This window comes from Enoplosus armatus, chromosome 13, assembly GCF_043641665.1.
Source record: "Enoplosus armatus isolate fEnoArm2 chromosome 13, fEnoArm2.hap1, whole genome shotgun sequence".
NCBI lineage: Eukaryota > Metazoa > Chordata > Actinopteri > Centrarchiformes > Enoplosidae > Enoplosus > Enoplosus armatus.
Window position 1 is genome coordinate 4,837,052 of NC_092192.1, and position 16,428 is coordinate 4,853,479.

The window sequence follows — 16,428 nt, forward strand, 5'->3', positions numbered from 1 at the left end:
CTACAAGGTCCTTGAGTAGTTGAGACATGTCAGTGCTAAATAATGCCACAGGCCAGTCATATTTGGTTGAAAAACACCTCAGTAAAAACAGTTAGTGCCTCAGCGTGATCAACAGAATACATTTTCCATTTTTGTGACATGGTTTCATTGTAGTTTGCACCTGCACTTTAACAAGTGCTTCTAGCCCGAAGCGAGATCAGCGAGTTAGCCAGTTAAGTTTGGCCTTAAGCCAGGATGAGTTAAACAACCAGGATGGCTGCCGCTGATGTGGAACATTCTGAATCCGCTATCGCGTCAGTATTAAACAAACTGGATGGTATTTCACGTTACATACAAATGGTAAGTGTTGGCTTCATGCAAAACGTCAGTGTATTATGTTGAACTAGAAGCCATATGAAGTGGATGTTGGAACTGGCTACCTAGCCTGGCAGCTTACCGCTACGTCACACTTTTCGTCGCTCTGATTGGTTGTAGCGTCAAGAGGCATTTGGGTCTGTGCCCGTTGATAACGCCCGTTGGAAATCAAAAATGAACTGAGAGGTTACAGACTAATTTGCATTTGCGAATTGGCGTGGCAAAGTTTTTAATAGAACAGTCCAGCAACCATATCTCAGATCGTGCTATGAAGCAAAACAGTGCTCAGAAGAAAATGATCGCCTCTTTTTGCCACCACTTGAAGACGGTAATGCACTAGCCTCTGTCCCTGCAAGCCTCAGTCAACTGAAAGGCAGCATGGCCTGGTAACCCTCATTACACTGTGGGTGGCAGCCGTGTGGGACCATTCAATATGTGTGCTGCTGAGTGATTGCCTGTCCATTTTTGAGCAGCCTCCTCCTCATCCACCATCTCTAGCTTCACAGGTCAACTGAGACATCGGCACTGTCCTTGCTGACATTCACAGACATGATGCGGACACATCAGCTCCATGGCTGGTTGCCACGCTTCCCATGAGCCCTTTGGTGACTCACTGTGACATGACATCCAGCTCATCACGCAGAGATAACTGCATGCCAATCATAATTATATTGGCAGAAATGCATTTGGTGGAACCCTGTGGTACTGAAAATACCAACAGGCTGCTAGGTGTCCCCGCTGGCAGCTAGATTACTTTTTTTGTTGGATCCACTTTCTCTGACCTGCCTTCTCTGCCTCGGCTTTAGTTTGTGATTTCCTACATTTGCCAGAATTTTGCCACCCCCCACAGAGCTCAGTTGATAGAGAAACCGGTATATCTTTCTCTTCAACAATAGATTTCTCCCTGGAAGAACTGCTGAATGTTGGTGAAAAACAATAAATCTAGGAAGGAACTTTATTTTGGAGTCCTGAGGAACTAACAGCATATACTGACTTATCATTTCTGTTGTAACTTGTTGATCACTTGTTTTTTGCCACTTTAACATGGGACTGAGGCAAATGCCATGAAGTGTGATAACTTTGGTGATCCTCTGACTTTCAGCTAGCTCCATCATCAAGTCATTTGTCCAATACTTTTGGTGTAAGTCGCTTTGAAGATACTAAAAACAATTCCACACAGTATGACAATATCAGATATAGTGTGTTCTGTATCTCCTGTATCTTGTATCTTCTTTTGGGGGGGGTTCTTCCTTAAAAATGTGCACGTATGATATAACAAAGTGTTATTACAGTAATAGAAAGTGTCAAATACAGGATTTATATACATATTTTAACACCCTCCATGCAGTCGATGAGCTTTAGTGTGGTCTAAATATGAGTATACTTTATGTGTAAATACTGAGTAGAATGGTTGCAAATATGTTTTTACTGGTGGTGCTTTTCAGATATTGTGTAGCTAGATGATTACCTCTTGGCCCTTCTTTACGAGTTTCATCTCCTTTTGGTCATTGTGGAGCGCAGTAATACCTCGAGAAGAAAATATACCTGCACATTAAGAAGATGTGTTGGGCTCCAGACTAATGTTTTCCATGATGCTGAGTGCTATAATATCATTGATGCTCTCTTAGGGCTGTATGTCACATGACGGCAGTTATTGTGTTGCTATCGACCTTAATCAAATTAGTTATAGCTGGCTGCTCCAATTCTAAAATGGACAAGGAATGAAACCGAGCAAAGAGGGAACAATATAACACATTATCTGGCACACTGTGTAAGTCTGAAGAACGTGAGGTGGAGGCTCATCTAAATTCAGTCACTTCTCCTGATGGTGTTTATGTATTTGAAGACCCCAACAAATGTAATAAATATTTGGGTTTTTTTTGCCTTCCCTTGCCTGCTTTGTTGTCCTGTCTATAGTGTGGGTTAAATTAATTGGCTGTCAGCACCGTTTATGGTCTTTCATCAATTAAAAGTAATGCTAGCCTGCCGCCTGATTGTTTTATTTGCACAAGGTACACATTTATTATCTATTTTCTTCATTCAGGGATTAAGTGGCATTGTTCATTCGGCGGTGTGTTGAATTAGGGAATGATTAGTCATATTGTGTGTGTGTGTGTGTGGGGGGGGGGTGATGTCATGAGAGAAATAGAGTATGTGGGAGGATGACTGTTGAATCCTTAAAAAGACAGCAGTGCAGTTTTTACTTTTGGGGTCGGCTTGTGTTTCACAAAAAGACCTCCTGTTGGCCCCGAGTACCACAAAAAAGATAATAGACTGCCCCTGAGGAGAGTGTGCAGCACAAAAATGTTGCTTTTCAAGGAAAATCTTTCTTCCACACTAACATAAAAATGGCAGAGAAAGAGATTATGGACAGCCAAGCAAACAGGAATAGAAACAGAGGATGCTCGCAGAAAAAGCAGTTCCTGAGAGGTGTTTGGAAAAATCTTAAAAAAATACACAATAAAATGGCTAATTGTAGGAGCTGGTCTGCAAGATATCTCCATTTAGAAATGTATTTAGTAGTGAAAATAGCAATTTAGTCATTTCCCCATGTTACTTTTTAAACCCTGCCAAGCACTTAAGAGCCATGTGTTTGGGCTCTAATAGATTTTTTAAAGTGCTCTATTCTATCCCTCTAATGGATAACTGATAAAAAAAAAAAAAAAAAATCTCAATCCCACTCTGATAGATTCATTTGGCAGTGGGTCTCTGATCTGTGCGGCACACTGTGGGTAAATGAAATCAACTGGCAGAGTGTATTATGGCCATATGAGTCTGCTGCCTTCAATCTATATACACAGTAATAATGGAATGCCCCTGATAGTTGAAAGCAAAGAGAGGACATCTGGCAGAAACTGTAAGTGGGTTGTTTTAACCTGAAAATATTGGCACTGCAGACGTGAGGTTTGCTTTATCAGGTGGAGCCCACACATCTCAAGTCCTGTTCACAGGGGACTGAAATGACTTGCCAACATACTGTGTAGTGTTTTTTTAATAACCGCAGAGATTGTAAATGATTATAATTCTCCTTCATCAGTAAAATCTTTTTGTGGGATGTTATTTTGTCTGCATTTCTTTACTGTTACTCTGTCATGAAGTATGGAGGTGGTTGTAGAGTACAAGGCAGAGCCAGAACTGGCCTTATAAATATGACCATGAATGACCACTCGTTTTTACATGACGTTCCACACTTGCTGATGAAGACTACAATAAGTCCAAAACGCTAGCATGTGAACTTGGACTTCATCACACATACTGTTCCCATGTTTTTACAATTGCAGTCCACATATCTAAACCAATTTATTTGGAGATAAAACTGAAAGTGACTCCACCTGAAATGTCAGTAATAATCCCACATTGCACAGGATGATTAATTGCTCAGGTTTCTTGACTTGTTTTTAGTGGTGTTGCCACGTATCCAGTACCCAGCAATTTTGTCAGTACAATGCTGTTGCTACCGATGTAAATGATGGCCAAAACTACAAAAATTAGACCCATGTTTTATGAAATTAGAAATTCCCTGCCTGAATTCCCAGTTTGATTTTGGGTTGCGATTGTGTCAGTATTTTGCTTTCGATTTCTTTCTTTGTCATGAAATACGGAGGCAGTGATAGAATACTAAGTTTAATGAGCAGAGATTTGCATGCATCTTTGCACAAACTTCACATAGTTTTGCTAAATCAGAGCCAAAATCCCTGCAAAATGCTAAGAAATAACATTTTGCGAATCTGTTTTGTCAAATGCAGAAGTTAAAGTGAGCGAAACCTTTTCTGAACAGTGGCAACAAATGGAAATATGGAAATGAACCTACATTTTAAACAACAGCATACAAGCATTCCATAAATACTATACAGGAAATGATCCAAGCTGGACCATCACTATCTTACATTAATTTACATCACAAGCTACCGGTCATACCAGACCAAATAAGGCTGGAGCAGTAAAGTGAGTAAAATTGGGCATTTATTGCTTATCAATTCAACTTTTCTTTTGTCTTACTTCTTTGTTTCATTTCAAGATCAAAGTTATATAGCCTAATTTATATTCATTGACTAATTCACTAATTTTGTGTGAGTAATCTTTAGTATCATTATTTACATATAAAGTAAGTATTATTCTTAGCAGGCACATTAGAAATAGTCAGCAATCTGAGTGTGAATCAGTCAGGATAGCTATAATCAGAACAGGTCTGTGCAGATTCCAGACTCTTTGATCTGAGGCAAAGGAGTTATCAATCAGCCTGCATAGATAGGTATTCTCTTTAATCCAATCAGATGGCATAATCAAGCACAATGCCTGTGATTCCTGCCAGCCTCGTGAGATTTGTTCCAATTGAGCGGTCTGTCAGAGAGGCTTTGATTGCATTTGGAGCTCAGGCTGATTTCTGAGTGGAGGCATAGAGTGATGTTTTCTATCTGCACCCTTTGGAGATTTATACTCACAATAGCCCCCAGTTCTGTTTCTGAAAGAGCGAGATAAAATTTGCTTATTTCAAAAGGGCCTAATTTTCAAGTGCTCATGTTCAGTTAATGTTCATCCCCAGTGCTACCCTCTTCTCACAACCCACCTAGAGCATGATCTATAATTGACTTTATGAATGAAAAATGTCTTTCATATAAAAGGCAATTCTTGTGTCTGCAGTGAGTAAATGTCATAGAACAATTATCAAACTCATACAATCAACATAATGACCATAGAGAGTCTGGTACCCATGTTTCATCGTTTACAGCCTTCTTAGCAATTTGTTCACGTCAGCTTTTCCCATCATTCAGGTGATATCACAGTAGCAGTTTGGTGGGGAAAACCAAATATTTTCACAACATGTGTTTGTGTACCAGGCCTGTTTTGAAACCCTGCTGTGAAAGGATTTGGGGAACAAAGCAGTGAATGAACAGTATTGACAGACGGCAGGTTGCTCTGAGAGCAACACAACATGAGCTAGGTCTCGGCCTACTATTTGTCCTTTCAATCTCAACCCCCGTACACACCCACACACACATCTGAAAAGTAGAGGAACTTGTGGGGGCACACCACTTTGTGCAGTGGAACGCTGTAATTATTCACAATTCGTGACTGTGATACTTGAGGTTGTATACATTCCAACAAGTCCATTTTATATCTGTCATGTTTCCATATAAATCAATATTTTATAGAACCTTTGCGCATTTCCTGATGTGAATCCTAATGTGCAATGTTAATGCCAAAGTTTGCAACCTTACAAAACGGCCAGCTGTTCACGCGGGAGCCTGACATGCACGTATCCACATGATTGGATGTACACCAGAAAAATAATATATCTCACATGTCACAGTGTGATCATAGTTTATACTTAACGGAATAGTTAAGCAGAAAGTTGATTTTGGGAAACATGTTTATATGGTTTCTTTCCCAGAGTGAGATGAGAACATTGATATTAATCTCATGTCTGGGCGTTATGAATGTGCCTAGAGTCAGGACGTGGTTAGCTTAGCTTAGCATACAGTAAAGATTGGAAACAGGGGGAATTAACTAGCCTGGCTCTGTGAAAAGTTAAAATATGACATGCAAACATGAGAATTGCCTTTATCTTCTCACCCCCCACCGGTACTGGTATTATTTGAAACTCGGTAAACTATTTTAGCACTCATTTTTATTGTATTTGAGAATTTAAGGTACATGAATACATGTTGCGGCCTCAGCCATTGATTTTTACCTGTTAAATGATGGATGGCATCTGGAATTAACTGTCGAAGCATTTTCAAATTAGTAAATGATGACAAACTGGGTGACCCTAACCCATGGGTAAAGGAACATGCATACGAAGATGGCTGCCACTGTGGCATGACGATGAAGATATATGGAGTGATTCAAGGCTGTGTGGGGGATTAGGGAGCACACACACACACACACACACATACATACACACACAGATAAACAGGTTGTGTGAGGGTGATACTGTACCTTGATTGGCTTCAGGGTAGGAGATGGTGGTGGTGATGGTGGTGGTGGTGGTGGTGGCTGTGGTGGGTATAGGGGTAGTGGTGGGAGCATCTGGATGAGAGGACAAATACATGACAAACACAGGGGGGAAACAAATGAGTATAAAAGCCATGAAGATAAAGTAAAGTTGCTGTGAAGCGATGGTTTCGCTGTTTGATAAATGACCAACAGCTCATTGTGTGTCACCATGTGTGTGTGAGTTAAAGGTCTGCTGTAGACTTTTTGATGAATTGGCAGTTGCAGTGCATTAAATACTGTATGCGCAACGATGACACTGCAACACTGGTCTCACATGGACTGAGCTGATCAAAGATCTTGTTGGGAACTCTTCTCTTTTATGTCTACTCACAGGGTACAAGCCACGACATGAAATACTGACAATGCTAGCAAGCACATGGCTGTTAGAAGTGATTAACTGTCTAATGAGTAACACATGCTGGTGTTGTACTTATGCTGTCATTGTTATGCAGTGAGCTATCTTGACAAACAAACGTGCCTGTGCATTCATAATACCTCCGAGGAGAAGAGCGCAAAGTTGGTGAGGATACTGGCAACAAAAAGAAACGACGTTTGATGTATAAACTCAAACACAATGACACAATCAATGGTGGCACACAAAAACAGAAGGAGGGAAATAATAAACACACGTCGAAAATAAAAAATAAATAAATGATCAGTATCAAGCAGGGCTGATGAGACACAGACTGACTAGAGACCATTTTTCCTCCCTCAGCTTTTCCCTTTTTACTTCATTAGCCGGGTTAGACTCCCCACCCTGACAATGACCAGGGGGAGATATCAAAAGTGACATTTTCCTTGTTGAAGTGGCGGGGCTGCACTGATATGAAGCCACTGGCAATGCTGCTTGGTTAGAGACCTCCCATGCTTCTCTGATTGGCCGGGAATGGACTGAAAAACCTGTTGGGGTTATTAAAAGGTGCTGAAAAAAAATAAGTAATTTGTGGCTGTTGATAAGGAGGAAGGCTAGTCTACACTTAATGAAATAAGGTGTTATAAGAAAGAGAGGAAAGGAAATGTGTATGGACAGAGATGAGGGCGGAGAGGGAAGAGGGGCTGTTTTTAGCGGTTACAAAGATGTGCATGGTTGGACTTTACATCAGCTATGTTGCAGTTTTACTGGACGCACGCAACGTCGGGTAGAAAACCCAGCAAGCTGCAGCTGTAATGCTTATTTCCTGCAGGTGGCACAGGTGACAAAATGTAGCCGTCATTACTTCCCTTGCCCATAGACAGTATACATCGCCATGTCAACATTTGCCGTTCTAAACTGCTGCTGTTGCTGTTTTCTTGCCTCAGTTTTGATTCACTACATGGTGAAACCCACAGTTATTCTAATGAGGTGCTGGCTCGCAGGTAGGCATCAAAGTAAAGAGAGGGACGCCACACACTCACTCTCACATTCAATGTTTTTAGTTTTTCAGTTTTATGAATCAACATTTCACCTTCTTCGCGACATGGAAGACGTGCCAATGTTGGCATTTTTAGCATTCTGCATCTGCCATTGAAGGATGCTGGCTTGGTCTGGTTTCAGATACTAAGCATGAATGACACTGCATTTTCTATGGGAGGACACTGACAAAGTGGAAGCAAATGTTTAAAAAGAAAAACTTTAGAATTAGTTAGACATTCATACATGCAAACACATGCATTTAAATTCAACAGACATGTTGTAAATAGCTGCTACTAAATCCCAATTACTAGCTGAACCAAACCATAGCGGACAGGGATCTGCTTTGGCACTATTGAAAAAACTATGGGGATGGTGATGTTCTTGTCTTTATAATTGTCAACAAAACCTTGAAAACAATGACTTAATACTATGATCAACTACTGTCCTTGTAACCTATAGCTTATTCTTAATAGCGTAACAAATTCGTGGCTGAAAAAAAGTCTCAAACAAACACACAAACACTATTTTCTACCTGTTTGAGCAAAGTTGCTAAAAACTGCAGTGACCAGCTTTATACGCTTTATTGTCAGCAGACATACTTTAGACAACAGAAAGGAACCAAACTCGAGTTGATTTTATATAAATATAATCTTATTCTTAATTGTAAGTTAGTTTATATGGGTTTTATGTACTTAATATTGTAGCACCATGATTACTTGTCTTTGTTAACGGTCATAAGTCCCATTTATTGTCACTGTATTACTGAATGCACACCAGTAATTCTTAATGTTTCAAGTGAAGGTCATTTTAAAACCACTGCAAATTGAAAATAAGCACATCCAGAAGTTACATTAAAGAGATAAAAGTTATCCTGCTGTTTGTAATGTCTTCCCTGAGGGCACGGAGGTCGTTTATCATGTGAAAGTAGTCTTCCCTGAGGGAAGAAGTTGTTCATGGTTACTGCACAAATCTGTTCACAATTGTTAGTTTAGAAAATCATCTATTTTTCTGGACTTAAAGAAAAATGTATCAAGTAATTCAAATACAAGGCAGAGAGGACCGTGTGGCCCCTCCGAACTCTGCCTGAGGCAAATTTAAAAATGCAAATGAAGGCCTTCAGGTGATCTGGATCAGTATTCAAACTTTGCTGATGTACGATATGTTTTTAATCTATCAACAATTCCGTTCTTTTAAAGACAACCTTGACAATGCAAAAGGCTGTACAGACCAATGTGCAGACAAAGGCGGGGAGAAATTATCCATTGGGAAGTCGGCTGGCAGATGAAGCCTGAGCTGATGAGTTTCACACATGCTTGAGAGCCACGAAACTCCAGCTCGGGGGTGGCGCTGTCTAATTGGTTTTATCCCATCATGAATTGTGAGGGTCCAGCAGATGTTTGGGATCATCAGTGTCAACAACTCATTAAAAACGTATCGGTAAAAAACATTCAAAAAGAAAGATTAAAAGAAAGACTGGGGGGATTGTCTGAATGTACACTACGTTTCCCTTTTTCGTGGATAGCTGGTGAAATGTATCAAAGAACACTGGAGCTCATTGACTTTCAAATGTGACAGGCAGAATGTGTTTTTCCTCCCGCTGAGTCACCGGGCCTTGTTTACTGATGAGGCTTATGAATCAGTGTTTCTGGTCTGAACGAATGGAGCAGGACCGCAGGAAGCTGCGAGACGCAGCCTGACAGGAATCATTCCCGCTAAAGCCGGTGAGTTAAAGAACTCCACGTGAGCACCGGATGAGAGAAACACCCTACATTTGCACAGTGCCAGTAATCACACCAAGCAATATGAAACCTGAAAAAAGTAATTGATGATACATGGGAAAAAGTTAGGACACTTTTAAACCCATAAACCAACAATACTTTATTCTACGATGCACCACATAATGAAAATGACTTAATTATCATTAAGTGAAGCTGCGGACGAAAGGTAATCAAACACTACAGTATAATGTCATGTAGTATAGGAAAGTAATCCATCCTATATCTGTTCACTACAGGCCTCACATCACACTTGTGAATTGATTTAAGGTAAGCACGGACACATTTTGCCCCCTCAGCAGATGAATGTGAAAAGAAACTCTGCACATACATCATTCTGGACAGTGAAACATTCAAGAGAGGCAACAACAAGAAAAACACATTTTTGACTGGAGAGGGACTTTGACAAACAAGTGGACTCAGTCAAGATAAGCTGTCATGATGAAAGATAAAAATTGATAAAGTAGGTTACTTTACACCTTTTATGATGAATGTGTCAGAACCACCAACAGCATCAGAGAGAGCGAGCGATATAGTATATAGTAATATAGTGCAGTGAAGTGAAGAATTGTACTAAGATGTATTTAATCTGTATAGTACAGTATAGTATAGTGTAGTGTAATAAAGTATAGTATAGTGCTGTGTAGTATAGTAAGGTATAGTATAATACAGTATAATATAGTATAGTGCTGCGTAGTATAGTATAGTATAGTGCTGTGTAGTATAGTATAGTATCGTGTAGTAAAGTATAGTGCTGTGTAGTATGGTATAGTATAGTACAGTGCTGTGTAGTATAGTGTATAGTATAGTATAGTGGGGGCGGCATGGTGTCGCACGGGAGGTACAGCTGGTTAGAGCGGGTTGGGGGTTCGATCCCCGGCTGCCCCCGTCATGTCGATGTGCCCTTGAGCAAGACACTGAACCCTAAGTTGCTCCCGATGGAGACCAGCACCTTGCATGGCAGCTCGGTCACAATTTACTTAGCTGTAAAGCGCTTTGGGAACCGTGAAGGTTGAAAGGCGCTATATAAGTGAGATCATTTAGTATAGTATAGTGCCGTGTAGTATAGTATAGTGCTGTGTAGTAAGGTATAGTATAGTATAGTGCTGTGTAGTATAGTATAGTATAGTATAGTAAAGCATATTATAGTCTGATCTACTCCTACTTTGCCCAGCCCTTTTAAATATACTATGTCACAAGAAGCTAAAATGTTAAATGCTAAAATGCCTACATTTATGTAATCTGTGTTAGGACCGCTTGAAGCAATAACACCTTTGACCTCTGGAAAGCTTAAATAGTAATGTGGCTTCAGGTTTTCTCTGCTACAAAGCGGAACATGTTGGATAAACACTTTATGAGAGGAAGAACACACACTGTTAGAGCGGGTAGTATCCATCAAGTTCTGACCGGACGGTAATGTCAGAAAGATGACAGCTTTTAGGTTTAAGGGGAGAAGCTATCAGAGATATTGTGAGCAGGTTTTCAGAATAGACATGCCTCAAATGGACAGGAGAATTGCCATATACCCGGTGAGGGGCACACAACAAGTCCTGCAAACGAAATAACAAAGTACGTTGTTGTCAATGCCCTCCAAAATGACACATGAGTGTTTTCTAATATGACATCTGATATGACGTCCTGTGCTTAGATTGCCGTTGGTTTAACTCGTCAATGAAATATTGAAGGGTAAATGTTAGAAAAAAAAAAAACTACGCTTTTCTAGCGAAGTCTTAAACGATCCTCATTTCATGTTGTGCCAAACTGCACACTTCCTAGATGTCTGAGATACACTTTTCCTCCTTTACCTACAGCCATAAACATATCGTACATTCGAGTGACAGCTGTCAAAATTATGATAGAGGTCTCGCTTGAAGTTTGGGAGGCGGAGCAGCTCTCAAAAGTTGAACATTGTCACATGCTACACATATAGTAGGGGCTTCAAACTGGCAGAAATTGACATCTTATACAATTTAGTATCATTACACTGCTTTGTGTAAGGCTGTGACCTCATCACAAAGTATTTTTCTCTCCTTTTTGCTTTTATGTTTCCCTGCTACAAACTGTTTACTGACCTGCTAGACTGTCTAACTGCATTATTGATTTGCCATTTTGTCATACTATTCATTTAGTACCTCGCCGCCCTACAAGGGTTACCTATGTTTTATCCTTCTCAAGGTTTCTTCCATTTTTCCTGTGTGTTTTGTGTAAGTTTTTCCTTGGCCTCTTCAGGTGTCCTTGTTCCCTGTATAATTCGAACCATTGAAGCCCTGACACTCTTACTCTGGTTAAGGGCTTCACATATAAACTTGACATTGACTTGGAAGTGAATGCCAATATTGTGAAAGAGCATAAAATATTGGCCTATTGTCCATCTTTGTCCTTTGACTTGATCTTTCCAAAGAGAAGTTACAAAATACCTGAGAAATAAGTCATAAATCATAAGAAGCAATGAGAACATAACACATCCTTCAGATACTACAATTCTGATTCATGATTGGCTACCTGGTTTAAATTCATTATAATTAATGAATGTACTTACAAAGGAAGTTGAGGTTGGGCCTCATGTACATCTCAGAGCCTTTAATGCCCCATGAGGCCTGATTGAAAAACGCCCCCTTAGAAAGGTTAAAGGTGGCCAGGCTTTCTACAGTAATCTGTCAGATAATGGACAAAAGACTGGAGGGTTGTGTCCTCCAGGCTGGGTTGTTTTTGAATCTCGACATGATGGAAACAGAAGTATTGTATATAACAAATACGGATCGTATAATTTCATATGGATCATTTGGACACAAATATAGTGGGGTCATATTGAGTAGAAATGTGTTGCCTATGTGACATTTTGAGTGCAACAAATAAGCAGTGAAATTCAAGATCACAGTCACTGTGACATAATCCTTCCATATGGCGGTTGGGAGATGAATGTTGGGGTCTTAAGTTATAGCAATGCCCAAAATTACCACTGTAATGTCATGAATTGATACACAGCTTGCAAACGTAGAAAATGTCTTCATAAGAGACAGACAGGATTCAAAACATAACCTCCTGGCAAATTTGTTTTGGAAGTGATGGAATTACTTTTTTCTCCTCATAACATTTTACGCCAGCAATTTCACTTCCACTCAAGTGCAATTTCAGCAAACTAAGAGCGCTTGCAGCTTCAATAAGATGTTTTGGTACACTTCGCACCTCTGGAAGACATGTTAGATGCCACTTAAAGGGATAACAGTGACTTGTAGAGAAACTCCCATGTGCTTCAACAGAGGAGGAGTGTAAAGTAAGTAAGAGGACGACCGAGAGCAACGGGGTCACTAAACATGCGGCTACTGTGCAATAAAAAACAGTGCTGGTAAAGGAGCAGGGAGCAAGAGAACTCAGTTATAGGCTGAGCGGCAGCCTGTAAACAACACAAAACCCCTCGGTGCCAGCTCTGACTCGACCGCGGGAGGAAAACCCTGATGCTTGTGTTTTCTTACCCTGCGAAGTAAGAGCGGCAGTGAGAGTTAGAGCAGTACAGACTGCATTCATTTCGCTGTTAACATTGTTAGTGTCAGCCAGTCTCACGGTGCTCTCCATCACTTAGGGTCACAATACTCGGGAATCAGATGTATTAGAGGAGATGCTGGCCATGGCTGCATTTGTTCAGGCTGTCAAGCAAGGGGGGGGTGGAGGCGCCATGCGGACTTTATCACTGAATTACTCAGATCTAATGTACAGTTTGGGATCTTGTGTTGATATTGTGGCTGGTTTTTAACTTCTAATAAAAGAAAATTGCATAACATATTTGTGCTCTCCATGTTTAATGGCAGCTTTTAGGATATTGTGGTGCATTAAATCTAAAACATTAACACATTATGTCAGACTGTTGGAGGGACATACGGTTTTTCATCCTTTATCTTTATTAGAGTCGGTCCCTCCTAGCTAACCAGCCTGGAGGTCTGGTGATTAATATATTAGGACTAAAATCAGTCTTTATTTTTAGGGGAACTCTTTAATTCACTTTAGAAAGTCTAAGAGCGCATGTTGTTTGGTTCATTTGGTCTGGACCAAGGAAGAAAAACAAAAAGAGGTTCATTATTGCCTTTCAGTTCTGGTCCGGGTTGGTGTTCACAAACTGACGACAACAACAAACCAAGAGGAGCATCATGAAGTCATACGGACTGCCAGGTAACTCATTGATTGGACAGTTTTGGCGAGGACCCACAGGAGGAGCAGACCATGCTATAGTTTTCTGCTTTTTTGGTGTCACAAAGAATTAATGCAGAAATAATTTATGATGAGCATTATTGGTAAGAACTGTAACTGGGTCTCATGCATCATAAATAGTGATGAAGAGACACAAACGGGACACAAAAGAGGCATCTATAATATTACAGGAGGATAGTTACTGTGTTGTCAAAAAGTTTGAGTAATGTCAAGATGCCCACATGTTACCATGGTTACCAAATGATATTGTATAAATGAAGGCTGTACATCGCTTACACAGAGCTGGATTCATTAGTAGTTAATGTATCGCAACTTTTTTTAGGCGATCTCAGTCCGGTTGTTTAGTCCTCACCAGAGTTTGATTGACAGCTTTCAGACCAGCCCAAATGAACCGCACTAAATGAGAAAATGCACCAGAATTCATTTAACACATGAAAGGCTGATCTGACTTACTTGACCAGTCTAATATGTTGTTGTAACCAGAACCAGATGCTTTCTATCACCTCTATATGTGAGAGTACACGCTGATGCCCCTGCTGCTTCTCTGATTTCTAACGAGGGGGTGTGTGCGGGTGTGTCTACATACATGCCCTCTTCCCAGCTTCTTTTTTCGGTAAATGGACAACCACAGCGGTGCATGCATGCTGGTGGTAGTGTAGGAGCAGGAGGGTGTGTGTGGTGGCGAAAGGGGGTCTGGAACATAATGTGAGAATCAGCTTCTGACAGCTCAGCCACAACATCCCGTCTTCCCATTAGCAAGGCGAAGGTTCGGCATGATTTACTGTTGAATTACAGCAGACATTAGTAGTGTGGGGGCCACAGACACATCAAAGTCATCAAAAGACGAGCTGTAAAAGGATGGAGGCCTTCTGTGGTTTTAATGGTGGCTGGGTTGTTTTTTGGTGCAATTGGCTTTTAGTTGCCCGCCTGTTGCATTACCGTGTTTATCTTTGTCTTTCTCTCACCATTTGGGGTGGGGGTGGGGGGCTGGTGGGTGGATGAGAGTGGGGCGACTTGCAGCCCTCACCATGGGGTTTTGTTGTTTAGGCCCGGGGAGAGAGACGTACAAAAAGCCTGCAACAATTACCAGAAAATTCCTACTTCATGCAAAGTTGTGCTTAATGGAAAACGTAAGCAACAACACGGCTTAAAGTAAAATGGCTGCTGTTATTGATGTTTCTCCATGTGTGCTGCAGCTGATCCGATTATATACACATTTGCGTGAACACACACAGACACACCTTTGACTTACAATAATTCTAATGATTACCTTAACAATTACTTCAAACTTAAATCTAGCTAAACCATTTTAATATTTCACCCTTTAAAAACTGTCATGAAATTAAAAAGTTGATTAAGTTGTTTCTCTTTTACCTTTAGCTTAGGACTAAGACCTATGTGTCAGACTGACTCTTACAATGAGAAAACCAGAAGAATATACACAGAGACAGACTGTTAGAATAGATTAACAGCTGTAATATAGCAGGTGGCAGTAAGCTGTTTCCTGATCTTCAGTGGTACCTCTGTTGTTTTATTGCACTCATCATTAGCACAGCGGCTCGCTCTGCTGTAAATAACATCCATTCAGCTGGTGTCCATCAGGCATTGAGAGTCCCTTTTCCCCCCTACATAAAAAAGAAGCCTTTTCACTCTGCTAATTCCCTCTGACAATAGCAGCCAAATAATTTCTCTGCAGGCTCAGGGTCTACCAAAAGTGATAGTGAAGTAATTTTGGCCAGGGAAAATGAGTACATTAGAGTGTAATGCCCTGCTCAGGGAGAAAATGTTATTGGTATCAACAGTATAAAAGCATGTTAAGATAATGCTTATGAGGATGAGAGAATAACATAGAGAGAGGAGGAGGACGCTAAATCAACAGGAAGCCAAAGAAATAAAGAAATCTGGCAGAAGTAGGTGGAAGCAGTTAACAGAACATACACCACATGCTCAATCCCTAGCTAGGTCTTGGCTGTGGTGCTCCATCCGAAATAATAAAACTGGTTTACACAATGCTGACTGACAGTAGTTAGCAGTACATTTTTTTTGAGAGTTTTTCCTTATCCGAGGAAAGGTACTAATAATAGAGCGTGTTGTATACTCTACAGGTTGGAAAGCCAGTTGAGGCAAATTTATGATTTGTAAGTTTGGGCAATATGAATAAAATTGACTTGACTTCATCATCAGACTACATCGGTATGAAAAATCCAGTGACTCAATGGAGCTGGTGTAGTCAGGTTTACTTTCAGAACTAAACCACACACACACACACACACACACACACACATATATATATATATATATACATATATATGCACTTGCTGTACAGTGATTTTTTCTGCTCACAGTCTCCCAGGGATTTTAGAAATGCTGAGGTCATAAACCCAAATTGCCCAATCCAACCACCCAAGTTTGACAAGCCAACACAAACATCATGTGATATTTTCTGATTATTTTAAATATTTTTCATTTAAATAAAGTTCATTTAACTGCTCAATTAGAATTTATGTGTGAATAACAGTCTAAATGTTGTTTGAAGGCCTTCTCCACACTGCCGGGATAAAACACTCTATCCCTCTATTATATTTCAATAATTAGTCTGAACCAGTCTTCAGAATCCAACATGTAAAATGTGTTTGTATATGCAGAATGTAAACTCCTCTTCAGGTCATTAAAATAACCAAACAATACAGAGAGAAAGAGAGAAAC

General features: G+C 40.3%; 1 protein-coding gene across 1 annotated transcript in view; it reads right to left on the minus strand.

Annotated features, from left to right (window-relative positions):
- cadm1a (cell adhesion molecule 1a) overlaps window positions 1–16,428 on the minus strand; it is a 328,104-nt gene that overhangs the window by 24,043 nt on the left and 287,633 nt on the right. The window contains exon 9 of the mRNA XM_070917428.1: window positions 6,295–6,384. Within this exon, the coding sequence (XP_070773529.1) occupies window positions 6,295–6,384 (90 nt within the window). The remainder of the gene's footprint in view (window positions 1–6,294; window positions 6,385–16,428) is intronic.